We start from the raw sequence: 25,915 nt of genomic DNA on the forward strand, positions 1-25,915 counted from the left end.
ATATGGTGGTTTTGGTGTAGGAGAGGAAATGAAAAAGTAAAAGGGAGAAAAGGTAAAAAAGAAAGAAAGAAAATGTCATTTAAGTGTCATTATTCCAAACGGTACTTATGTCTGTAGTTTTTTTTTCAAGTTTGGTAGAAAGATAAAAAGTTCATTTGTCCTTTATTCATATTTCAAAAAATATCCTCATCTCATCTATTTATGTAAGAACTAGATCATTAGCATGTGTTGCATTGCGGGATTGGATAAAAAAAATTAACACAAAATAAATGTTTAAGCATTGTCAACGTGTTTTCTAGTATAAAAAAATCTAACTATGTGATGGTTGACCTGATCAACTTAGCAGTTCTAAAAAAAACCTAGACGAACGACAAAGAAGTATTTTGAGTAAAAAGATCAAGACATTTTTTTTTAAAAAAAATATCGAGACAACAACATATTGGATCGACTCAGTCAATCTAATTTAACTTGTCGAATTCATGAACCGAGTTGAAGAATGATAATCCCAAGAAAGCAAATAAAAAAAATTATATTACATCATTCTTAATTAATCTCATGTTGAAGGATGAAAAAAATCAATTAAAAAAGTATAAAAAAAGATCCGCATAAACTCGGGTTAACCTGCTAAACTCGCGATCCTGGTCATAAAACCATGATAAAATTGAAAATAAGTTCAATTAAATAAAGGACAAAAAATGATTTAAGCTAACTCAAGTTAACCTGTCAAACTTGTAATCCGAGTTATGAGACAAGAATAACCTCATAAAAAGTAAATCAAAACAAATTATGAAGTCACAATCCAATTCAACCCACCTAAGCGTTATAATTAGTTTTAATTTAATAAATTGATATATTTAAAATATTTTAAATTAATTAATTTTCAAAAAAATTAAATTTAAATTAAATAAAAAAAGTCAGTCATGTGGGCTTACTAGACCGATGTACCTAGCCTTAAAAATCTATCATTTTAGTTGCTAAAACATGGTTAACCGATAATTTTCTCTTATCTTCATTGTTTTTTTAGCAATTGTTTCTTTTCTATCAAATTTGTTGATTAAAAAATAAATAAAATGAACTTTTAATTTAAAATTACAATTTATAAAACTAGAGGGACTGAAATAGTAGAGAAAGGAAGATAAGCTTTCCTAGTTTTTTAGAAATATCTTGGCTCTGCATACATGACAAAAGACTGTTTGATACGTGAAGACACCTCGTAATGAATACGACCTTTGCCCTCAAATCTCGTTTTGCTTTCCAAATGCACCACTTCATACTTTTGATCATCATTTATGCATCACTGTGCATAATACCCTCGTCATCCATCTTAACTACCATGCTGCCACTAACATCTTTTGTCCAAGATAGATGACTCAAACATGCGTTTCATTGGCAGTGAATGGACCTGTGGTTTTCAAGAGTAATGGTATTTGTCTTTTGATCTTTGATTTATACAGTGATATATCTACAATACCCTCCAAAATTGAATTTCCTTAACAAAAAGTTGGAGATCGAAACTATAACATTTTAAAAGATTAAAATATAGTCTTCACTGCACCACCAAACTTCTGGGTTTGTTGAACTACCGATCTCTCTTGTAATAAAAGCTAAAATAATTTAATGTTTCACTGTATATATATTTTATCTTTTATAGTGGATTTCTATAATAAAATTATTGTTTTATCCTTAACAATTTAAGTTTTATAGCATATTTTCAAGAGTAATATAGTATTTTTCACATAATATATTTGTTATTACAAGATTGAATAAGGAGAAAAAAGTCTTTTGATCTTTGATTTGCAGAGTGATATATCTAAAATACCCTTAGAAGAGGAAAAAAGGAAGGAGAAGGAAAAAAGATAATTGGCAAAAAGAGAAAACTACAAAAAGATGGATTAGATGTTGTGGTCTAGATCAAATTCGGACTAAGAAAAATTGTGAGAGAAAGAGAGAGGAAGAAAAAGATCTTCTTCTTCTTCTTCTTTATTTTTTTTCTCTTTTTTTTTCGCGGTGTGTGTTTTCCCTCCTCTGTCTCTTATTTGGCTTAACTTATCCTCCAAGTTTTCATTAATTTGACATTTGGAAAATTTTACTTGATATACTTAGAAAGGATTATGATATTTTTGTACAAGAAAAATATGGATAAAAAAACCATATCTTGTACCAATATTTTGACTTTTCTTATTTTTCTTTAATTTTTTTCTTCTTTTAATTTTATTGCTCTTTTGGTTTTTCACTTGACACTTTATTTTTCTCATTCTCATTTTCTTTTCTCAATTTTTATATTTTCCACTTTTCTTCTTTTATTTTTTTATGCTTGCAAAAAACATGTATAATGTGTAAAATAGCTAAAAAAACATGAAAAAACTCAAAAAAATGACAATAGTGTAAATATAATCTTTTTGTTTATTTGCCCTGCAATGGTAAAAAGCCATGCAAAAGAGCTAATTATATTTAATTTATTTGATACACAACTATTTTAATAACCTAATATAACCCGGTTGACTTTAACAAGTATAAAAACAACTCAGACGATTCTCAATTAACCTAATATTAAAAGGATGAAATTGAAAAAAAATTAATTAAAAAAACATAAAAATAACCTGAGTCAACTCGGGGGGAACTCGTCAAACTCATGCCATAAGTAATGAGATTAAGATAATATTATAAAAAACAAACAAAAAATTAAGGGTGATCATTTTCGGTTCGGTTCAGTTTTTACCTTCAAAAAACAACCAAACCGGAAGGAGAAAAAAAAAAGAGGACCCAAACCGAACCGGGACCGGTCCAAACCGACCGGTTTCGGTTCGGTTTTTGAGGTCCAAAACCGAAAAAACCTATGGTTATTTTTCTGAAGCCGCTTTTACTTCTTTCTTTCATTCCCTTTTTAACAAATTTAGTTTTTGGCTTTGTAGGAACAACAAGATCATAACCTAGAGGAACTTCTTGAGTCTGCATTTCCTTTCTTCACTGCATCACATATTATAATAAAAGAAACCAACCCATATCAATCTTTCTTCATCCACATACACACATAGCAGAAAATTTAAGAGAATGGAACCAAACCCATGATTCTCCAGATCAAAGAAGAGCATACCAAGGCCCCTTTGGATTGGTAGACGGCGACTTTGTCTTGGGGGTATAACCAGCCCGAATCCAAATGGATTTCTAAGGGTGCCGCCAGGTTGTCTGCTGGGAGTCACAATCCTCTCCCCTTCTTCTAGGGTTTTGTTTCAGGTGGGAGATTCAAATTGTGCGTGTCTATAAGCTGTTTTATCTCTGTAAACCAAAATAGATCTTGTATCTATGAGGAAACAAGCATTTAACACTCCAACTCTGAGCCTTAACGATGACGTCAACCTTGACTGCCTTTACAACGACCTGGCCTGGGATCAACGAACTCAACTCTTACCAGGGTCGAGAAGTGTGAATGAAAATTAAAAGGGTTAGAGGGGAGGGGGCGGCTGTGCGAAAGGGAAAGCAGATAAATGGTCTGTTAGGGTTGTTGAAAAGTAAAGTAATGGGAGGAGGCGGCCTACGGCTTGGACCGCTTGGTTTTTTTTTTTTCATTCCTAATCTGAACCGGTTCGGTTCGGTTCGGGTTGGCCGGTTCAGGCACACCAAAACCGGAAACCGAACCGAACCAGACATTTTCTTAAATATTTTAACCAGTTCAATCGGTTTTTTTTATCGGTTCGGTTTTTTCGGGTAATTTTTTTCCGGTTTTCTCTGTTAAATCGGTTTTCCGGTTTTTTTGCTCACCCCTACAAAAAATAGATTTTTTATAAAAAAACTCAAAGAAAAAAACTAGTGAGAAAAACATTGTTACAATAAATATATAGGAATAATATTTTTATAAGAGAAATGATAAAATAACATTTTATTATGTTAAACAAAATGGTATTTTATTTTTTCTCTTATAAAAATACTAAAACACTATTCATTGCAATATTTGTTTCACTATTTTTTCCTTTGAATTTTTTAAATCCATGTTTTTTTATGAGATCATCATGATCTCATGACATATGTCATGATTTTGACAAGTTCATCCTGGTTGACTTATATTATTTTTTTTAATTGAACTTTTTTTAATTTTATATTTTAATATTAGGTTGATTGATAATTGTCCGAGTTGTTTTTAGACCTATCAAGTCAACCAAATCATATCAAATTATTAAAATAATTTTATATCAAATATATTAAAATATATTTTGCTTTTCTAAAAACCTGTTTTTATTGAAGTGCACATGAAAAAAAAAATCTATATTACCAATTTAACTCTTTTAAATAACATCTCCCTTTGAAAATGGTATAAGAATTGAAATTGGACTCCAAGAATTGAAAAGCCAAAATAATATTTTTTTTCGTCTTATTTTTAACTTTCTATTTATCATCTCCATCAGACATGCTCTAACAATACTAGTCTGGCAGTGACATCTTCGTAAATAATCCCGAAAACCACGGGGTGTTAAAGAAGGAGACGATTGCGACTTCATTTTAGATAGATATATTTAAAGGGACCCACACTCCATTTCTTTCTCTGTCTTTTTGTTTGGTAGCTTCTTCGATTCTATTATCACTCCCTCACTCAAGGTTTCTCTCTGCACACAGTACACAGTCAGTCACGGATACTAGCTTTGGAGTGAGAAAAAAAACTAAAATCTTTAGATCTGAAAGCAACAAACCCCTCCTCAAATACCCTAGCTTCCTTCAAGGACGGTCTGGGTAAGCATTATTATTTTTGTTGTCATTTGATATCATTTTCAGTGTTGTTTTTGTTGTTTTCTCGGATTGTCAAGAGATCTAAGTTGCTTAGAACTTGTTCCTGTTCTTGATTTAGTGAATGTAGGAATTTTTTACTTAAAAACTGTTGCTGCGTTTTTTTTGTTGAAATCAACTTTCCCCCCCTTTTAAGCTTGAGATCTTGTTCAGACTCAAGAAATATCTAGAATTGTGCCAAGAAGTTTAATAATATCGTAATTGGGATATGTAAGGTTTTTTTAGTAAAATAAGCTGGCTGGTAGCTGAGAATGTCAGCAAGCAATAGGGAGAAAAATTGTCTTTTTTTTTGACAAGTTTCAGTAGAATATATGTTATTCCTTGTTTGGTTTTGTTAAGAAAGTGGTAAAGGGCATGATATTAATATTGTATTTAGTTCTTGTTTTGTGTTTTTATGGTTGTACAAGGTTGACTCAAGTATACGAATGATTGTGTTAGGCTAAGCACGATTATAGTTTTCTTCTTCAGGTCCAAACAACAACTTATTCTAGTTCAGAATTTTATTCTCTTTCTTTCTTTTCATGTATTTTCTGAATAGCCTTGGCAAGCTGTAATTCAGTGAAAAAGATCTCTATGTTTCTGTCAATAATGTAACAGGATTGATAAATCCCATGCTTTGTCTTGTATGCTACCTAAATCTCTTTGCTTTTAAATAAAGACATCCATTGTGTGTGTTCTACTACATGTGTTAAAGCTTTGCAGTTAGTTTTCAGTGTTCTGTACTGAATGGCATTTAGAGTCGTGATGCATTTGCAATTAAACAAGTTAGGTAGTCTTTCCTCAAATGTTTCCAGAGCTTATTTTTTCAACTACCCTCACTCTATGCCTACTCCTGATCAGTCGATTGTCTTTGCAGGTGTGTATGTTTTACTTGTCTGGTAAAAGTACTTTTCCTGCTGGTCAATAAGGTAAGTTGCTTCAGTTTCCTCTCTTTCTGTAGTTTACATTTGTAAGCATATAGGGCGTATCATGGTCCCATCTATGGATTACTAAATGTCTTTTGAATGCTCCATGTAGTTGAAGTGAGGTTGCAAAATAACTTGAATGGCAGTCACGGATGCTCAAAACCCTCTTGTTGGAGAAGCAACTTGTGGCACTTTATTGCAAAAGCTCCAGGTATTTCATTTTTTGATTGTTCATGTGTATGGCATGAAGAAATCATAACTTGTCCCTGATGTGGTGTAGGAAATCTGGGATGAGGTTGGTGAAAGTGACGAGGATCGGGACAAGATGCTCATTCAAATAGAACAAGAGTGCTTGGATGTGTACAAGAAGAAAGTTGAGCAGGCTGCAAAGTCGAGGGTACAGCTTCTTGAGGCCTTATCAGATGCCAAAATTGAACTTGCCCGTCTTCTATCAGCCCTTGGAGAAAAAAGTTTTGCAGGAATTGTGAGTGGTTTATTTGACTTCGTTTTGTATGGTCCGCTTAAGCATAAGTCTAAAGTGTGTATTATGGTGATTTGTTGATGCAAAACTGCTCGTGGTAATGAACTGTGAAAGCTGGCTCCTCATGGCTTTCCTTGGTTTTAATTTCAGCCTGAGAAGACTTCAGGAACAATCAAGGAACAACTTGCAGCTATAGCACCAGCACTTGAACAGCTGTGGGAACAGAAAGCTGAGAGAGTGAAGGAGTTTTCTGACGTACATTCACAGATTCAGAAGATATGTGGTGAAATTGCTGGGAACTTAAATATCAATGATGCTCCTGCAGTTGATGAAGCTGACTTATCCCTAAAGAAGTTAGATGAATATCATGCCCAACTTCAAGAGCTTCAAAAGGAAAAGGTAAATCTCTCTATTTTGGTAATGGTGCATCATATAATTTCTAGCTTTCTAGATCTGTCAAGTTAATCGTTAACTGCTAATTTTAAATTGTAGAGTGGTAGGTTGCACAAGGTCCTCGAATTTGTAAGCAGTGTGCATGATCTCTGTGCTGTCCTCGGGATGGACTTCTTCAGTACTGTAACTGATGTTCATCCAAGCTTAATTGACTCAACTGGTGCGCAATCAAAAAGTATTAGCAATGATACATTAGCAAGGCTGGCTAAGACAGTCTTAGCGTTAAAAGAAGATAAGAAGCAAAGGCTTCATAAGGTAAGTCTTTTGGCATTGTAGTTTTCTCTGCTAGGGAGAATATATTTTCCTTGGTACATTTTCACATGAACCTAAGGACATAAGAATTTTGTACTGATTGAGAGCTGTAACCAAATGATGATCCTGTAGATCAATCCATAGCATAAAGATATTCTGTGATGAAGAAATGGGATATCAATTTTTACATTTTTAAACAGAAAAATTAGTTATGCTATATCAGGACCCTATTTCCTCAAGGCTTTTTTTTTGTTGTTAAATAAGTTTATCTTGTGAACTAAATGTGTCTGCTTGATGTTTTCTGAAAACTGCATTCTTAATGAATACTTGTAATTCAGATATATTCTTTCAACAGTAGGGAAAACGTTGTTTTGCATCATATTTCTGTTTGACATCTTCAAAACATATAAAACAAGTATTGTTTCCTCTAAATTTGTACTTGATATTTTTTTTATAGCACCAGTATAATTTGTATAGCATCCAAAGGGAACAAAGTCTAAAGGTTCTTTTGTAAAATGAAGTGTCACAATGGATATATTTTTTGCTGCATGTGCTTGATTTGAACCACATCCTTCTGTTCTCCACTAAGATTCATAATATCTTTGATTTATATCTTCCTACCACAGCTTCAAGAGCTGACAAATCAACTTATTGATCTGTGGAATCTGATGGATACTCCAATGGAAGAAAGGAAATTGTTCGACCATGTAACCTGTAACATGTTGGCTTCAGTTGATGAAGTGGCTGTCCCAGGAGCTCTGGCGCTGGATCTGATTGAGCAGGTATTTGAATTCTGCAAGTAAATATACCTGCAAGGTTGAATAACTGTGAAAGCTGTATGCCTTTTTTTTTGTGAGAACTCTGAAAGTTGAATACTGATTTTACCATTACTTGCTTTTAAGGCTGAGGTTGAAGTTGAAAGGCTTGATCAATTGAAAGCCAGCAGGATGAAAGAAATTGCCTTCAGAAAACAAGCAGAGCTTGAAGAGATATATGTCCATGCTCATATAGAGATAGATCCAGAGGCTGCTCGAGAAAAGATTATGACTCTCATTGATTCTGGAAATGTTGAGCCTACTGAGTTACTGGCTGACATGGACAATCAGATATCAAGAGCCAAAGAAGAAGCTCTAAGCAGAAAAGAAATTTTGGATAAGGTTGAGAAATGGATGTCAGCATGTGAGGAAGAGAGTTGGCTAGAAGACTACAATCGGGTATTTTGATCTCTCTCCTTCTATGTGACATACTGTCACTGCTGATTTGAGAATTTCAATGATCACTTCCAAGAGATCTCTCCACTGCTTTCCTGGTACAGTGGTATGGCATGTCATTGTTTTAGGGAGGGCTGTTGATGATACATATACTTTATAGATGCGTGGGGGCATTAATAGAAAAAAAATATTTCAAGTGATGAAGGGCCATGGCCTCTCAGGTCCCCCAAGAAATTCCTGCATTGGGAGCTGATCTATAGATCCCCGTTTATGTGGGAAATATTTGTTTCTCTGCTTACACTTGTTTTGTTTGGCAGATAATAGGTTTATGTGAGTGATCTTGCTTGCTGATGTTTTTATTTTATCTAATTGTGTAATCATGTTTGCCTAGTAACAGGATATCTCTGTCCCCTGGTTTTCTTTTACAGATAATAGGTTAATGTGATTGATCTTGCTTGCTGATGTTTTTATCTTGTCTAATTGTGCATTCCACATTTGCCTAGTAGCAGGACAACTGTCTCATTTTGGCATTATATGACTGGAAAAACTCTTGAGTCCTAATGGTAAATGATGAGGTTAAACATAGTGAAAAGGAACAACAGATCAAACTGGATTTTCTAGAAAGCAGGTGAAATTACTTGATTTGATGGTGTAACTTAAATGGCATTGTCTTGTTGAAACAGGATGAAAACAGGTATAATGCAAGCAGAGGTGCACATTTGAATCTCAAACGCGCAGAAAAGGCCCGTATCCTGGTTAACAAAATTCCAGGTATCTGTTGAATCAGGGAAGCCAAAGAGTTGGCAAGATCAACATCTTTGTTCTGTTTGTAAAATGTTCTGTGTAGATCTGCATCCAGAGATTTAATTGGTTTTGTTGGCCCTTGTAGCTTTGGTTGACACCTTGGTTGCCAAAACTCGGGCTTGGGAAGAAGATCGTGGCATACAGTTTGCATATGATGGTGTTCCTCTCCTTGCCATGCTAGATGAATATGCCATGCTCAGACAGGAAAGAGAAGAAGAGAAGCGGAGAATGAGGGTGAGTTCCTATTTAGTGACTATTACACTGTTCCAGCTCACGCATGCATTTAAACTAGAATGTGAATTGATTTGGGTCTAGAATGAGATTTGTTCCATCGCTCTCTTGCTAAAAGGAGATAACCTTGGATATGACAGGATCAGAAGAAGTTCCATGAGCAGCAAAACACAGAACAAGACGCCATTTTCAGTGCAAGACCTAGTCCTGCTCGACCAGTTGGTACGAAGAAGGTGGTTGGTCCCCGTGCAAATGGCAGTGCTAATGGAACTCCAAGCAGGCGGCTATCTCTAAATTCTAATCAAAATGGGAGCAGTTCTGCAACTAAAGGTGGAAGGAGGGATAATAGGCTATCTGCCCCTGTTAACTATGTTTCCATATCGAAAGATGATGCTGCCTCTCATTTTTCCGGCACCGACACGGTTTCTGCTTCACCATGATAAATTAAGAGAGATCTGGAGGTTTACACCTTGATATATTACTGTTATTACTTCTAGGAGTTTGTTGTAGTCATATAGTTGTGAAAACTGAGTAACTGGAGAGTGAACTGTTTTTAGTTGTGCATCTTATCCACATTTTTAAGCTGTTCTAATCCTCTCTGCTCCATATCTTCAGAACGAATTTTTTGTTGTAGTGCCTGGTTACTCGACGCTAAGCTTCTAATGTAGAACAACTGGCTGCTGAATTTCGTCTGCTAAAATGGTCAAACCATGAGATTGTGAAATGTGACAAGGAAATGATCTCCGAGTAGAATCATGTGGTGGCTCGAAGGTCATTAACTCGAAAAATGTCCGTTAACTAAGGTCCGGATGGACCAGTACTGGCTCATTATACAAGCAACTCTGTTAAAGTCATTGACCAAGAATCTCATATTGACCGAGTCATTGTATGCCATAGAAGCGGCACCTCCGTCCGTGATGTGATGTGTAGACCACCAGTCAATAAAAACTGATTGACATATTTTCCTTTATATTTAAGAATGTAATAAATAATTTAAAAATCAAATAAGAACTTAAAATTCTCGTTCTCTGAAAAACAAGATAAAGAAACAAGTATAGAAACTAACAAAATTATTTAACTAGAGATATACATGATAGATTTGTAATCAAAACCCATTTGTGTACGAGCGTTCTGAAGAACATGTCAATATCCCAAGAGCTAGTAGTGTTATGACTTGTAGAAGCAACAATATACTAATCGAGAAGAATGGATGCAAGTGGAAATAGGCGTAGGAGGAGGACAAGCAATGCTAGAGAAGCATAAGTTAGTGGTCAAGGTCCAAACAGACGGAGCTCCAGAAGTCGTGTGGTATGAGAGTAGGAGAGCTTTGAGAGAGTTCTAGTTAGCAGAAGATCAAAGACAAAAGATGCCCTCGTGATGTTATGATTCACACCAAATCACCCACGTGTCATATTTGAGCTAGACGAAAGAAAGTAGAGTTTTATAGGCTAAGCTACTTCTACTTTAAGTTTACAGGAAAGGTTAAATGTGTATTTGGTATTGTGTTAGTTTTTATGGTTATAGTTTGAAAAAAATTGTTTTATAAAAAGAATTTTTAGTTGAGATTGGTTTGGTAAAATATATGTTTGGTTAAAACTATGGTTGAAATTAAGGTTGAACAAAAAGTAGTTTAATGTATTTGGTTAAGAATGCTTTTCAAATTGAGGTTATAAAATAACTAAAAAGATATATATATATATATTGATGGTTTTTAATTGAAATATTATAGATTTAACTACTACTATTACATCATGAAATAAACAATACTTTATATAAAGTATTTTTTATTGTTCAATTAAACTATCTGCAATTCCATCACGTATGAAATTCATCCGACAAGAACTACAATTTCCATGGCTTACTGAGCGTGCAACAACATCATGTAAAATATCATTAGGAACAAAATTGGGATTGCGATCAAATCCATCTGACAAGGACTACGTCATCATGCAATCTCCTTCTAATGTAATTATGTAGTGCCATTGAATAATGTTAAATACTAGTTTTTCAATAAAATACAATATCTGAGAAATTTTTTTGGATTTTTATTTTATTTTACTAGGTCGGACCCGGTTCAATGCATTTGTATGGGTCGGATTGGCATGAACAGTGGAGACACTCTCCACTGTTCACTTTGCAGAACAGTGGAGACGAGGAAATGCAGCAAAAGAAGAAGGAGGAGAAGGAGAAGGAGAAGGAGAAGGAGAAGGAGAAGGGGAAGGGGAAGAGCAGGCTACCCTGCACGATGACGATGTCTGGCTGGCGGTCGAAACGACGGAGGCCAGTGGTGAACTGAGGGAGTTGCTTGGCCGATGGACGACGATCCTTCTTATTTTTCCTTTGTTTCAACTCTTCTTCCTTCTTTCTTTCTCTTCTACTTTCTAGAGGAATCATTGAGGTTCTGAGAAGTTTGATATTCCTTCAACGAGTTTTTTTTCTCTTCAAAAATATGTGTTTTGTGGCCAAACTGATTTGTCGGTGGATAATTGAAAAACTAAAGTGAGCTGCTGTTTGTAAAGCTCAACTTTTTTGCTTTTGTTAAACCTCAGGTGCAGCCTCAATTTATGGTGGGTCTCACCAAAACAAAACCAAGTTTTAACTTAACCAAATACATATTTATGTGGCTCACTCTCAACCTCACACGCAGCCACATTACCAAACATCCACTAAATAAAGTAACATTGGACCTTCATTTAGGGGCTTTGAGCTCACGAGGCTAGTCTCTCTAATGTATCCCAAGGACAAGGGATGACCATTAGTCTTGCCACATTATCCGCGTCCACCCTTGCATGACTCGAGCTTTGTGTTAAACAAAGCCATTGTCAATCCATTTAGTGTGTAGTCTACATCCATGTTAATTTTTTTTTAAATAACATAAACTAAAATATAAAAAAGAATTGAATTATGAATTAATTTTAGTAACAAATCAAACATACACAGAGTACCAGAAAATTTGACAAATATAAATGAAAACACCGACAAATTTTTTCGTCAGTAGATTGCGATAAATTTTACCGACAAACTTTTCCATTGCTATAACCGTTGGTAAATGCTAACAGAAACATTTCGTTGATATATACCGAGAGAATTACAGTGAAAAAAAAATAAAAAACCAAAAAAGTACGATGACGTGTATCTTTTACCAACGACTTTATCGATGGAATTAATCCAACGGTGAAGTTAATCCTTAAATATACTGACAAAAATAATCCCTCGGTATATACCAACATAATTATAGATGATATTACAATGGGATTCAACAAGGCAAATCGTATGGTGATGTGATATTTTTTACCGACAGAATGACCGATGGAATGCCCAACAGAATAATTATGTCGGTAAATTCATCGGTAATATTTAATTTATGACCTGGTGATCTACCCTCCTCTTCCCCTCCCCTTCCTCTCCCTCATTTCTCCTTCTTTCTTATGCATTTTTTTTCTAAAACAAACAACCACCCCTTCAATCTCACCATAATTCAACATTTCACAATAAATTCGGCTACCATAACACTCGATTTGTTAGCATTCGTGTTCTGATTCAAATTTTATTGAGGATTCTCCATCTTAAATAAGTAAATCTACGTAAATCTACCTTTTTTATTTGAACACAGTTTTTAAATGTTAATTTTTTTTTCATATTTTTGTAGTATATGTATTTTGTTGGGGTGCTTACTTATTTTATAATTTTTTCTCATACAATTTTGTTTTATGGATTTATGATTTGTACATGTTATGATTTGTTTTAGATTTTGTAAAATTGTATTTGTTTGTAAATTGATGAAACTTATGTCGAATTTTTGACTTCAGTGTTTTGTGATGAAATATATAATGGTTTATTTAGTAAGTTTGTTTTTATATTTTATCAATTTTATTGGCGAGTTATAATTTTTGATAAATGTGTAAAAAATTAAATTTAAATATATAATTGATAATGAATTAAGAGAAATATTAAAATAGATTGAATAAGATTGAGCCAAACCAATATTTTTGCAAATTTATATAGTTAACGTAATTAATTAATATATGTTGTCATCATTATTTACATAGGTTTGATATAAATAATGGATGATCATTCATGGATGTATCGAGATTCACCCCAGGGGTTGTGAATGATGCATTATTGTAATGAGGTTCAATGTTTTATTAATTACGCACTATCTAATCCGAGAAATATTAGTGGTGGCGGTATTAGATGTCCATGCAAGAGGTGTAAGAATAAAATATTTATCGATCTGGATGTTATAACGATGCATCTTATACAAAAAGGGTTTATGGAGAAAACTTGTATTAGTATGCACACAGAGAACCATATGTTCCTCATAATACCATGGTAGAGAAGATGGTTAGGTCAACTTCTATTGCTAGTAACGTGCATGAAGTTGTAGATGATAATAGTACTTTTTATAGGAATATGATTATGGATTCAATGAGAATGATTAGGGTCATGCTGGTCAATGTCCAATCATATATGAAGAACCCAATGTAAATGCGATTAGATTTTTTAATCTTTTGAATATTTTGGCGAACCATTATGAGATGGTTGCACAAATCATAGTAAATTATCGATTGTTGCATAGGTGTTCACCATCAAGGTAGATCATGAGTTGAGTGAGGCCAATTATGACAGAATTGTTGAATGACCGAGAAGCATTGTACTTAAAGGGAACATATTGAAAGAGAACTTCTATGCTGCTAATTCTATGATGAAACCCCTCAGTCTAAAATACCGGAAAATTGACATGTGTCCAAACTTCTGTATATTGTACTATATTGAAAATGCAGAGTTGACCATGCGCGTAATATATAGGCATTCTTGTTATAAACCCATAACTAGCAGAGGAAGGGCTCTTATCGCACATAGAAAACTTATAAACTTTCCAATCACACATAAACTAAAAAGGTTATTCATGTCACCAAAGACTGCTGAGCACATGACATGACATCAATCATATGATGTGGTGGATGAAGTGATGATGCACCCTTTCAATAATGAAGCCTGGAAACAATTTAACAATGTGCATCCTTAATTTTCAGTGGAGACAAGAAATGTGTATCTTGGGTTATGTACAAATAGATTCAATCTATTTGTGTCATTTGTTGCTCTTTATTTTTGTTGGCCAGTGATACTCACGGTTTACAACTTGCCACCGGTCCTAATAGTCCAAGTCAAAATATAGATGTTTGTCTTCGAACGATAATTAATGAGTTGAGATAGTTGTGGTCATCCAGGGCTTTGAATTATGATGTATATAGTTTTGTTTTGTCACCGTAAAAATATGGAGTTGGTTTATGTTGGGTCACAAATCGTAAAGCCCAAAGCTAACATCGCCTTAGATAAGAATGCACAATTGCTTGTCTACCAATGACTTAAAAGTTTGTGTTTTCCTGATGGACATGTCTCAAACATATCAAGGTTGGTAAGTTTGGAGGATTGTAAATTGTATAGAATGAAGAGCCATGATTACCACGTGTTTATAGAAACACTCATTCCATTAGGTTACCATGATTTATTGTCAAAAGAGATATGAGATGTACTCACGAAGATCAGTCACCTCATTAGAGATATATGCTCCAACAAGTTGCAGACACAACACATGGAGAGACTTGAAAATAATATCATCCAGACAATATGCAAACTTGAGATGATATTCCCTCTATCATTTTCGACTCGATGGAGCATCTACCTATACATTTACTATTTGAGGCAAAAGTTGGGGGCCTTGTCTATTCAAGAGGTTGGGGTTTACACATGCATCGTAATTAAAATTTTGTTGTCTTTCTTTGCATATTTCAAAACATTCATTTAATTCCATGAAGATACTTGTTCAACCTTAAGAGAAAAGTAAAAACAAAGGCACATGTTGAGGCTTTGATATGTGAGGCCTATATTGTTGAAGAGATCTCAATATTTATCTCGTACTATTTTAAGCCTCAGATGAGAACAAGAATCAACCACATTCCAATGCATGATGATGGTGGGGAAGTGCCTTCGAGTGAGAACTTGTCAATATTCTCCCATCCTGAATGACCCATACTAAAAAAATATTGTAAGGGAAAGATATTTATCAGAAATAACATTCAGACAAGCACATAATTATATGTTATTTAACTGCGATAAATTGAGACCTTTTATTTATTAAGTATACTACTTAACATGTCATTATTTTCAAATAATTTATCTCTTATAATATCTTAAATTGATACATTGTTGAATTCTTGACAAACAACATCATTAATATTTACTGTTGCAAAACTTACAATTAACTGAATCCTAAATCTTTTGATTATAAGATAAACAATTTTCATCCATTTTTTTCTTTGGATGGTAAGATTTTTTATTACATCCATTTTTTATTAGTTATTTTTTATAAATATATTTAACTAATATTATTTTTTTATTGCGGGCTACGATTCTTTGACTCGAGCCAAACTCGATGAAGTTTTTTGTTGAAACGCATGTGCGAAGTGATGACCACCAAAAAGGGGTGCATTAGTTCTTTGATAGCCAAGCTCAACACTTTGTGGTATGTTGGTTTTCAATTATTTTTTTTCTTAAATTATTATTTCCTTAAATTTGATGAATTTTTTTTTCCAAGATACATATAACAATCGATTGAAGAAGAAATACGAGGATGATCTTTCAACCCAACAAAATATCGATCCGGATTTGTGGTTGGAAGCAGGATCATCTGGTGGGCTAATGCAACCATATTATTCGATAGTTTCACCCACATTTAACTAGTGTTTTGCCTATGTTTTATATATAAAATGCCTTGATATTCTTTATTTTATATTTTGAAGGCACTTTTGGATGAAAGATGCAAAAAGGAGTAAATTGGAGATAATTGACAGATTTGACCTTCAGTTGATGTTTTGTGCAGAGCGTGAGCTCTAGAGGTTGAAATGAAGTGATTCCAGTGGCATTAAAAAGCTAACATCCATACCTTTCTGTACATCTAAGACAAGAAAATAAATTAAGGAAGAGCATGGAAATCGCAGCCTTCAAAGTCAAATCTCGCAATCTGCCAGTGTTGACCTTTGACCATTACAACTTGAATATCTGGAGCTACAGAAGTCCAATGGATGCAAACTCAATTTTTTTGGATTCCTGACGCAAAGGCCTATAAACACTCCAAATTTAAACCAAAAAAGATCTCATATGAGGAAGATATGAGTTTTCAAAGATGACAACTGAATTCTGCCAGCAAACAGGTTTCGTGAAGAAACGAGTCCAAATTATGTTCCAAAGCATCTAAACCGATATCCAAGTTTTTATTTCAGCAATTTAGCTCCTCTAAGTCAAAGCTTGAAGATTTCATGCAAGGCTATTTCTTCGTTTTTAGGAAAATAGTTATTGAAGTACTTAAAATGTAAACAGTCTACTTACGGGAGGACTATTTTGTAAAATAGAGACTAGGGTTTCCTAGGATATAAAAATAATGAAAGTAGAGAAGGGGGGTAGCCAGCCAAGAAGAGAAAAACGCCCCCCTCCTCTAAGAAACTCGAAATTATACATTCTTCCTTGTTTTTGATTAGTTGTTCAACAAACATGCAAGGCTAAACACTTTTTCTTGGTTGCAAGGACACGGAAACCTTTGGATTTCAAGAACTGTGAGATTTATTTTACCTTTTTTTTTCCAGTTTATATGATGAATATGTTTGTTCTCCTATACTTATTTTTCCTATGATTGTTTATTTTAATTGCTAGAGTGGACTCTAAGTTTTATTGTAGACAATCTATTGCTAAGTTTAATATCAAAACCGAAGTTGTGGTATATGAACTTGTGAAGCAACTGAGTTTAATAATTGTGGCGGATCTACGTTATTAATCTTAGGGAGAACATTCAATCAAATCAAACATAGACTGCGGACAGTTATGTTTTCTTGATTAATCAACTTATCTAGTTCTTAAAGCTGCCATTGAATTAAATTACTAGTGCGGACACTATGGTTGTTTGATGGTTAGGGTTAGTTATATAGCGGATCTGTTAACTAACCAATGTTAAGAAGAGATAAATATTCAGAATATAAATTGATGTTTCGTTTCCATGATTAGTTCTGATTTCTGTAGGTGAATGTGTGCTTGCGACCAAGGTTTGTTCTCTTGATAATTTTCTGATTTTCTTTGATTTCGCTTGATAGTTTTTTGTTTTCTTTTGCTTTAGCCTAGATAACATCCAAACCCCCCCTAAATTGCATATCATCTAACATAAAAATCTGACTTGAACCTTCATCGTGGGATCGACCCCTTGCTTGCTCTATACTATCTTGTATGTTATGTTTGAAGCTAGGGTAATTAATTTGTGCGACCGCGACATCGCAACAAATTTTGGCGTCATTGCTGGGGAAGTAATTTTAGTTGATTCTTGTGCTATTATTTTTATTTGCTGTGATTGTTATTTATTTTTCTTAAAAAAAAAGAGAAACATATTTTTTGCTTGTTGTGGTACTGTTCATTACGGCAGCGGTACTGTTCAAAACAGATTTTTTGGTGGAATTAGGTATTGGCTTTTTCCTTCCTAAAGGGAAACGACGTTCTGAACAGGACTTATGGTATACCACTAGCCCCACCCTATTGAGGCAAAATTCCACTGTTTTCTAGGGTTTTTAGGCGATTTTAGTTTTCTAGCGTAGGATTTTCGTACAATTTGCATTGTTTTCGATCTCTTGTGTGGTTGGTTTCTTTTGAGTTTTCTTGATGATTTATGCCAGTAACCCTTTCTACTAATCAAATTCAAGTACAGTTGGATCTCACAATAGAAAAAACTTTACGCATGTTACGAAAGGAAGCTCGCCTCAACACCATGGTTGTTGCACGACAACAAACACTCAAGGAGCTTGTTGCTCCTAACGTGGAAAATCAGCCATTGTGCATAAACATCGACAATAATGTAAACTTTGAGCTCAAATATGGTTTTATACATTTGCTACCAACATTTAATGGTCTTGCAAGAGAAGATCCTCATACTCATCTTAAGGAGTTCCATATGGTTTGTGTTGGCATGAAATCGAACGGAGTTGATGAAGAACAGGTTAAGTTGAAAGCTTTCCCTGTCTCTTTAAAAGGAGCAGCAAAGGCATGGTTTTTCTCTATTCTCCCAGGTTCCATTGGAACTTGGAATGCCATAAAGAAGATTTTCCTTGAAAAGTATTTCCCAGCATCTCAAGTTGCCAACATAAGGAAAGAAATATGTGGGATTCAACAATCTCATGGAGAGACACTTTCTGAGTATTGGGAAAGATTTGAGCAACTGTGTATTCAATTCCCTCATCATCAAATACCCGATCAGCTGCTCATTCAATATTTCTATGAAGGATTGATGCCTACTGACCGTAGTATTATTGATGCGGCAAGTGGAGGGGCATTGGTAGATAAGACACCAGAGGCTACAAGCCAATTGATCTTAAATATGGCAGCCAACTCGAAACAATTTGGCACGCGAGGAGACTTTGCAAACAAACGAGTAAATGAGGTAAGTATTTCTAACCTTGAAAATAAAGTTAATGATCTTACTTTTCTAGTGCGTTCTTTGGCTTGTGAAAATGTACAGTATGTGAAAGTTTGTAGCATATGTTCCTTACAAGGACATACCTCAGATATGTGCCCAACAATGCAAGAAGATTACATTAAACAAGTTCATGCAGTTGATGAAGGATTCAATGGACAACTTCAGCGTAAGTATGATCCTTTTTCCCACACGTACAATCTTGGATGGAGAGATCATCCCAACCTATGTTATGGGAACCAGCCTCAACAAGGCAATTAAGGACGATAGTTCCATCCCCATGGATTTCAGCCCCAACAGAATTATCAAGCAAGACAACCCCCTCCATTCATAAACTCCAATGTTATGGGATCGTTATCCAGTGATGATCTTCGTGAGATGATGAAAACTTTGGCTTCTAACACTGTGACGTTGCAACAAAATGTCATGTCTTTTCAACAAGAAACAAGGTTAAGTATTCACAACTTGAAGAAGCAAATGAGGCAAGTAGCTTTAAGTGTGGGGAAATTGGAAGCACAAATAAATGGAAAATTGCCCTCCCAAACATTGAATCCAATAGAGAATGTTAGTGTGAAAGAACTTGAAGAAAAAAGGTCGAAATAAATTGAGATGGAGGAAGAAGAAGAGATAGAAACCAAATTGAGTACAAAGAAGGAACATCCTCCTCCTCTACAAACTGAAACATCGACCAATACTCCAAAGGTAACTCCTCACTCAATGAATTCCAGTTTTAAAACAATTTCACCATTTCCTGTGAGTTCTAGGTCAAAGAAAGAGGACAAAGAAAAAGAGATTTTAGAGGTTTTCAAGAAAGTAGAACTCATCATTCCTTTGCTTGATGCTATCAAGAAAATTCCCAAGTGCCAAATTCTTGAAGGAGTTGTGTACTACCAAGAGAGCTTTCAAACTAAAAGGTCATGAAATGGTAAGTATGGGTGAAGTTGTATCTGCTATTGTTCAAAAGAATATGCCTTTGAAGCAAAAAGACCTAGGTGCGTTTACTATCCCATGTGTTATTGGTAATGCTAGTTTCAAAAGGGCCTTGTATGATTTAGGTGCATCCATTAGTGTTATGCCTAAACATGTTTATGATTCTCTTAGTCTTGAGCCTTTGAATAAAACTAGCATTGTAATATAACTTGCGGATCGTAGTTTTGTTTACCCACTTGGTGTGATAGAAGATGTCCTAGTCAAGATTGATAGTTTGGTCATTCCATGCGACTTTTATATTCTTGATATGGAACATGATTCTTGTGATTCATCAAACAACACTCCTATATTGTTTGGGAGACCATTCTTGAAAACTGCTAATACAAAAATTGATTGTGGTAAGGATACTTTATCTATGGAGGTAGGAGATGAAAAAATTAAATTAAATTTTCATGATGCAATGACATATCCTTATAACAATGTTTATTCTATCACATGTTATGATCAAGTTGATAAGTGTGTGCAGCAAGTTTGTGATTTTGATAGTGAGATGGCTATGATTTTACCAAGATAGAAGAGATGGAGAGGCATATATATGTTCCCCAAAACGTGCATGAATCAACATTGGCTTTGCAATCTTTGCAAACTGTTCCCCATGATGCAGGAGTCATTCACCCCATCATGGACAGTGAATGGGTGGCGCCTATCCTTTTGGTGCCCAAAAAGATTGGAATTACGTTGGAAGAAATACAAAATGATGCTTATGAGAATGCAAGGATTTACAAAAAAAGACTAAGAGTCTCCATGACCGAATGATTACAAGAAAAGAGTTTAATGTTGGAGACAAAGTCCTTCTTTATCATTCGCGTTTGAAACTTTTACCTGGAAAGTTGCGCTCTCGTTGGATTGGACCCTTTGTTGTTTCTAATGTTTTTCCTTATGGTGCAGTTGAAATTACAAGTTTAGAAACCAACAAAGTACTCAATGTCAATGGGCATCGCTTGAAACCTTTCTATGAAGGTTGGACGATAGAACTCACCGCTTCTGCAGAGTTAGCTGAACCAATCTATGAAGAATGAGCATGCAACATGTCGAGCCAATGACATAAAACAAAAGCGCTTATTGGGAGGCAACCCAGCACAAAAAAAAAACAGATTTGCTTTCTTTTTCCATTAACTTTTATTTTTCGCATTTTACTTTATTTTTGTCATTCTCCTATATTCCTTTTCTTTTATTTCAACATTGAGGACAATGTCGTGTTTTAAGTGTGGGGGTATTGGGAGAATGTTGGTTTTTTTATTTTGATTTTCTTTGTTGTTCTAAAAAAAACAAATTTCTATGTTTGATCTTTTGAACTCTTATTGGTTTATGAGAATGTGAGTATTATATATGAGAATTAATTGAGATAGATGAAGATATAAATCGAATGAAGGAGTGTGCATGCAAGTTTTAAGGTTTAATTGGTTTAGGGATTGACTTTGAGAATATGTCATGTTGACTTTATAGTGTTATACCAATGCAAGCTTTTGAGCCTTGAACATTATATTATTTGATTGTGCCTTCTTTCAATGATATGTATGTCTAGAACTTGTTTTATATCTTGTTGAGATTACATTCACATTACATATATACATGAAGATGATAAAGGCATTAAGAATTTTAACCACTTGAGCCAAAAAGCCAACCTAAAGCATATTATCCTTAGCGAGCCCCTTTTGAGCTTGTTTATCTTTTCTTTGCTTTATCCATATATAAGCCTTAACTTTTTATATGTTTTCCTTTTCCCCTGGCCAAGGATTAGTAGAGCATATACTTATGATATCTCATGGAATTATGGTTGGAAATTATGTGAAAATAAAGAAGAAGTGATGCTTGATGAAAAGATGGGCAAAGTTGCCAAAGGTAAAAAAAAAGAAAAAAGTGTTCCTTTATGTTCTTAAGATTTTATGTTGAAAAAGCTTGAAATCAAAAGAAGTTAAGCATTGGTGATTAAAGATGGAAAATTTATGTACTTTGATGAAATATCTTGTTTGAAATATCATTTTTCAGAATGCTCTACTTTCTTTGGTTTGAACATTTTCTTTTACCTCACCTTAACCTTAGCCCCATCACAACCAGAAAATAAGACCTTTTGATTCATGCATTGTTTGTAATATTTTAGTAATGGAGATGAGATTGAAGAGCAAGCTTATGGTAGAACATATTCATTGATTGAATTTGAGAGATTTAAACACATAAGCCTTAAACACATGAGTGTTGGAGTGTATATCAATGAGAGGACCTATCACTTTGGCATGACATAGATTTCATTTAAATCCCGACGATTAATTGAGTTTTGAAGTTTGCATGTAAATAAATTCATGAAAATTTATACTCTTTATCCTTCTTAATTGTGTTCTTGTTTATAATGCATATATTCTTGGATATTGATGGGAGATTAGAAGATTAGTCATAGTGATTTAATTTAATTTAACTTCAATTTGATTTTACCTATCCTTTCTTGAGGACGAGCAAGAGCTAAGTGTGGGGGAATTTGATGCAACCATATTATTCGATAGTTTCACCCACATTTAACTAGTGTTTTGCCTATGTTTTATATATAAAATACCTTGATATTCTTTGTTTTATATTTTGAAGGCACTTTTGGATGAAAGATGCAAAAAGGAGTTAATAGGAGATAATTGGCAGATTTGACCTTCAGTTGATGTTTTGTGCAGAGCGTGAGCTCTAGAGGTTGAAATGAAGTGATTCCAGTGGCATTAAAAAGCTAACATCCATAACTTTCTGTACATCTAAGGCAAGAAAATAAAATAAGGAAGAGCATGGAAATCACAGCCTTCAAAGTCACATCTCGCAATCTGCCAGTGTTGACCTTCGGCCATTACAACTTGAATATCTGGAGCTACAGAAGTCCAATTGATGCAAACTCAATTTTTTTGGATTCCTGACGCAAAGGCCTATAAACACTCCAAATTTAAACCAAAAAATATCTTATATGAGGGAGATATGAGTTTTCAAAGATGACAACTGAATTCTGCCAGCAAACAGGTTTGTTTATTACCGAGAACTCACCGATAGTCCATAAAATACCGATGAAAGTTTTTTTGATAAATTTTTTCTATCTGTGATCTCATCGATAATATACATACCGAAAGACTGCTAATATAAATACCGATAAAAAATTATGTCGGTAAAATTGTTAAATTTGATAGTGTGATTTGCCATGAAGAATGTCATATCTTTCCACCACAGCTTCCAACAACAATGATGAAACCTCCATCCTCATCAGACTTTAATGCAGTGACTTCCTGCACAAATTGAGCCAACAATACTAATCATTTTCGTGAAAAAGGAAGGAGATGTGAATCAAATCCATCAAGAAGGACAAGACAAACAAAACAAATTAGTATCTTTAAGAAAACAACAAATAAACAATCAAAATCAAACAGAGAAAAAAGCATGAAAAAAAAAAGACTTAAGAATGTGCATATACATAGAACCTATAAGAGGAATTAAAAAAATAATAAAGACAAATCAATTGTGTGTACTGTTAGAAAAAATAAAAAAACTCATTAACTAAGATGGAAATAGAGAGCATGTTTTGATGATGTGGAGAGGAAAGGAAGAAAAGAGAAAAAAGAAAGAAAAAACTGGCTGCCTTTGTTTATTAGACAGAGAGAGAAAATAGGAGAAAAATGGTTTGTGAGGAGATGGTCAGAGGAGGGCAGTTGAAGGTTTGTGTCTATGTGAGGAGAGGTAAAATTTCTAGGGTTTTTGGTTTTCCTTTTATATTTGTTTGATATTTATAGTTGGGTTTAATGATGGTTGACCCAGTTTGGTTCAATTTAGTTAAATTAGTTTCAGACTTTGAAACCAAAACCAACGATACCAATTTTTTTTTGGTTTTCTGATCGGTTACTTTATTTTTTTTTTGGAGGGGGGGTTTAGATTTATTGGTTAATGTTTTTTTTTGGTTTTTTTTAGTTTTTGCTCACCACTACTATGGATAACACACCAAATTGGACTTCAACATATATTGCCTTTGGTTATATGACACTGACACCTTAGGGAGTTATTGACAAGTATTATTAAAAAAAAAACTATGAGTGCTTAGTCTTTCACTATACACCCAAACACATTTCATTATGGATTGTTACAGTGAAATTACTATTTTGTCATTCACAATAAAAAGTCATTGTACTAGCTTTGGGGTAATACAGTCTTTTCTCAAATGCATTAGACATTATCAAATTGGTTAGGGATATATATGTCTTTTAGAATTTTTTAGCACATTTAAATGACTAAATTACTTTTAAAATCTAGATTTGTTTAACTACCGTCCATGGACTTTTAAGTATTTTCACTTTTTATGGCATAATAAAATAACTTAATTATCACTAAAGGCAAAAGTTTTTTAGCTGGTGTCCAAGGAATTTTATGTTCATCATATGTTTTTTTTTGTTATAATTAAGTTGATATAGTAGTAATTGAGTAATTTAATAAATATAAATAGTATTTGAAAAACAAAAGTTGTTGGCACGTGCATTGCTCATGTCAATAAGTGTGCTGCGCTCTTCGGACGAGACGTGTGGTGTTGCCCGACAGCCAAATGGTGGCTTCCACATCGATATTTGAATCATCTCAGTAGCCCCTTTATTCCTAAATAGCTCATGTGGCCAACAAACCTTCGATTTGGCACTGTCAACCATTCCCCCTCTTTATTTTATCTCTTTTCCTCGATTTCCATGCATGACCCTTCTAATTTTCAAAACAACTCTTTAATTTGTTTTTCCTTCAAATGTAGTCCCTTTTATTTTTATTACTATTTTTTAATTTGAAATAATTTATAAAATTAGATTATTTTTTTCAGTTTCATCATCTTTCAGTTTCTTTTACTATCACATTTTATTCTTATTTTTTTTATTGCTATATTTTTTGCTTTGAAAAACTTTAAAATTGATATATTTTTTTAATTTCATCATTCAATATAAAATTAGTTGAGAATTAAGGTTTTTGATTGAGCCCGGGTCTAGAACTTCACGGGTTACGAGTTTGCTTGGTTTTTTCCCTTTTTATAAGCTCATGTTTTTTCAGTTTCACTCTTCAATATTTATTTAATTGAAGATTGAGCTCTATTATTTTTTTATTTTCTTTCAATAGGATTTTCACTGATTTTGAAAATGACCTGAGTTATCTTGGGTCTTTTTTGTCATTCTTTGTTAAATTTAGGTTTTTTAAAAGAAATGTTATTTATTTATTAATTAAATATCAAGGCCTCAACATACGCCCTGTTTTTAACTTTTTTATGTACGATTGAACAAGCACCTGCATGGAATTAAATAAATGTTTTGAATTATAGAAAATATGACAATAAATTTTTAATTACATTGCATGTGTAATCTCTAACCTCTTAAATGTATACATCCATCTATACTAGATTGGGCCTTCAACTTTTGCCTTAAACAGTAAATGTATGAGTAGATACTTCATCCAGTAAAAAAATGATGGAGGGAATATCATCTCAAGTATGCTTAATCCAGTCAAAAAAATCATAGACTTAGTAGTATAGAAGTTTTCTTTCAACTTATTCCCTTCATGTAAAATGCTTCTTGCCTATTCGACAATTCTGTCATAACCAGCCACTCAACCTATAATCTAACTTGATAGTGAACACCTGTGCAACGATGATAATTTACTGTGATTTGTGCAACCATCCTATAATGGTTCGTCATAATCTTTTAAAAGATCAAAAAACCTAGTCGTGTTTGCATTAGGTTCTTCATTTACGATTAGACAGTGATCGACTTGACTCTAATTCATTTGCATTGCATCCATAACCATATTCTTATAAGGATTACTATTGTCATCTACAACTCCATACACGTTGCTAGCACTAGAAGTTGACCCAACCATCATTTCTATCATGATCCCATGAGGAACATATGGTTCTCTATGTGCATCTCAACACAAGTATTGCTATATGAATCATTTTCGTAGAAGATGCATCGTTACAACATTTGAATTGAGAAACTTTTTATTTTTACACTTCTTGCATAAACATCTAATACCACATCCACTAATATTTATCGGATTAGATATTGTGTAATTAATAAAACCCTGAATACTATTATAATAATCTATCCTCCACAATTCTTGGGGTAAGTCTCTATACATTATGAACTGATCATCCATAACTTTTATCAAACCTATATAAAATAATGATGACAACATGTATTAATTAACTACGTTAACTAAATTAATTTGCAAAAATAAAAGTTTAGCTCAAGCTTATTCAATCTATTTTAATACTTCTCTTAATTCATTATCAATTTTCTACATGCAAATTTGTACACATTTACCGGAA

At 33.8% G+C, this 25,915-nt stretch overlaps 1 protein-coding gene across 1 annotated transcript; it reads left to right on the forward strand.

The window, feature by feature from the left end:
• The first annotated feature begins 4,536 nt into the window (after positions 1-4,536).
• On the forward strand, positions 4,537-9,734 carry LOC7470807 (65-kDa microtubule-associated protein 1). Its single transcript, XM_002298784.4, has 11 exons — positions 4,537-4,722; positions 5,633-5,684; positions 5,794-5,892; positions 5,962-6,165; positions 6,313-6,561; positions 6,655-6,870; positions 7,494-7,649; positions 7,770-8,081; positions 8,762-8,849; positions 8,968-9,116; positions 9,254-9,734. Exons 3-11 carry the CDS (start codon positions 5,821-5,823, stop codon positions 9,551-9,553), a joined length of 1,746 nt encoding a protein of 581 aa, XP_002298820.1. The 5' UTR covers positions 4,537-4,722; positions 5,633-5,684; positions 5,794-5,820; the 3' UTR covers positions 9,554-9,734.
• Positions 9,735-25,915: the final 16,181 nt, after the last annotated feature.

The sequence above is a fragment of the Populus trichocarpa genome, chromosome 1, assembly GCF_000002775.5.
Source record: "Populus trichocarpa isolate Nisqually-1 chromosome 1, P.trichocarpa_v4.1, whole genome shotgun sequence".
NCBI classification, from domain to species: domain Eukaryota; kingdom Viridiplantae; phylum Streptophyta; class Magnoliopsida; order Malpighiales; family Salicaceae; genus Populus; species Populus trichocarpa.

What these genes read in the sequence shown, in the direction of transcription:
- LOC7470807 (XM_002298784.4), top strand. Translation starts at nt 5,821, where the DNA reads ATGGCAGTCACGGATGCTCAAAACCCTCTTGTTGGAGAAGCAACTTGT. An exon ending in CTTTATTGCAAAAGCTCCAG is followed by an intron (nt 5,893 to 5,961) that starts GTATTTCATTTT and finishes GATGTGGTGTAG; the next exon opens with GAAATCTGGGATGAGGTTGG. An exon ending in AGAAGCAAAGGCTTCATAAG is followed by an intron (nt 6,871 to 7,493) that starts GTAAGTCTTTTG and finishes TTCCTACCACAG; the next exon opens with CTTCAAGAGCTGACAAATCA.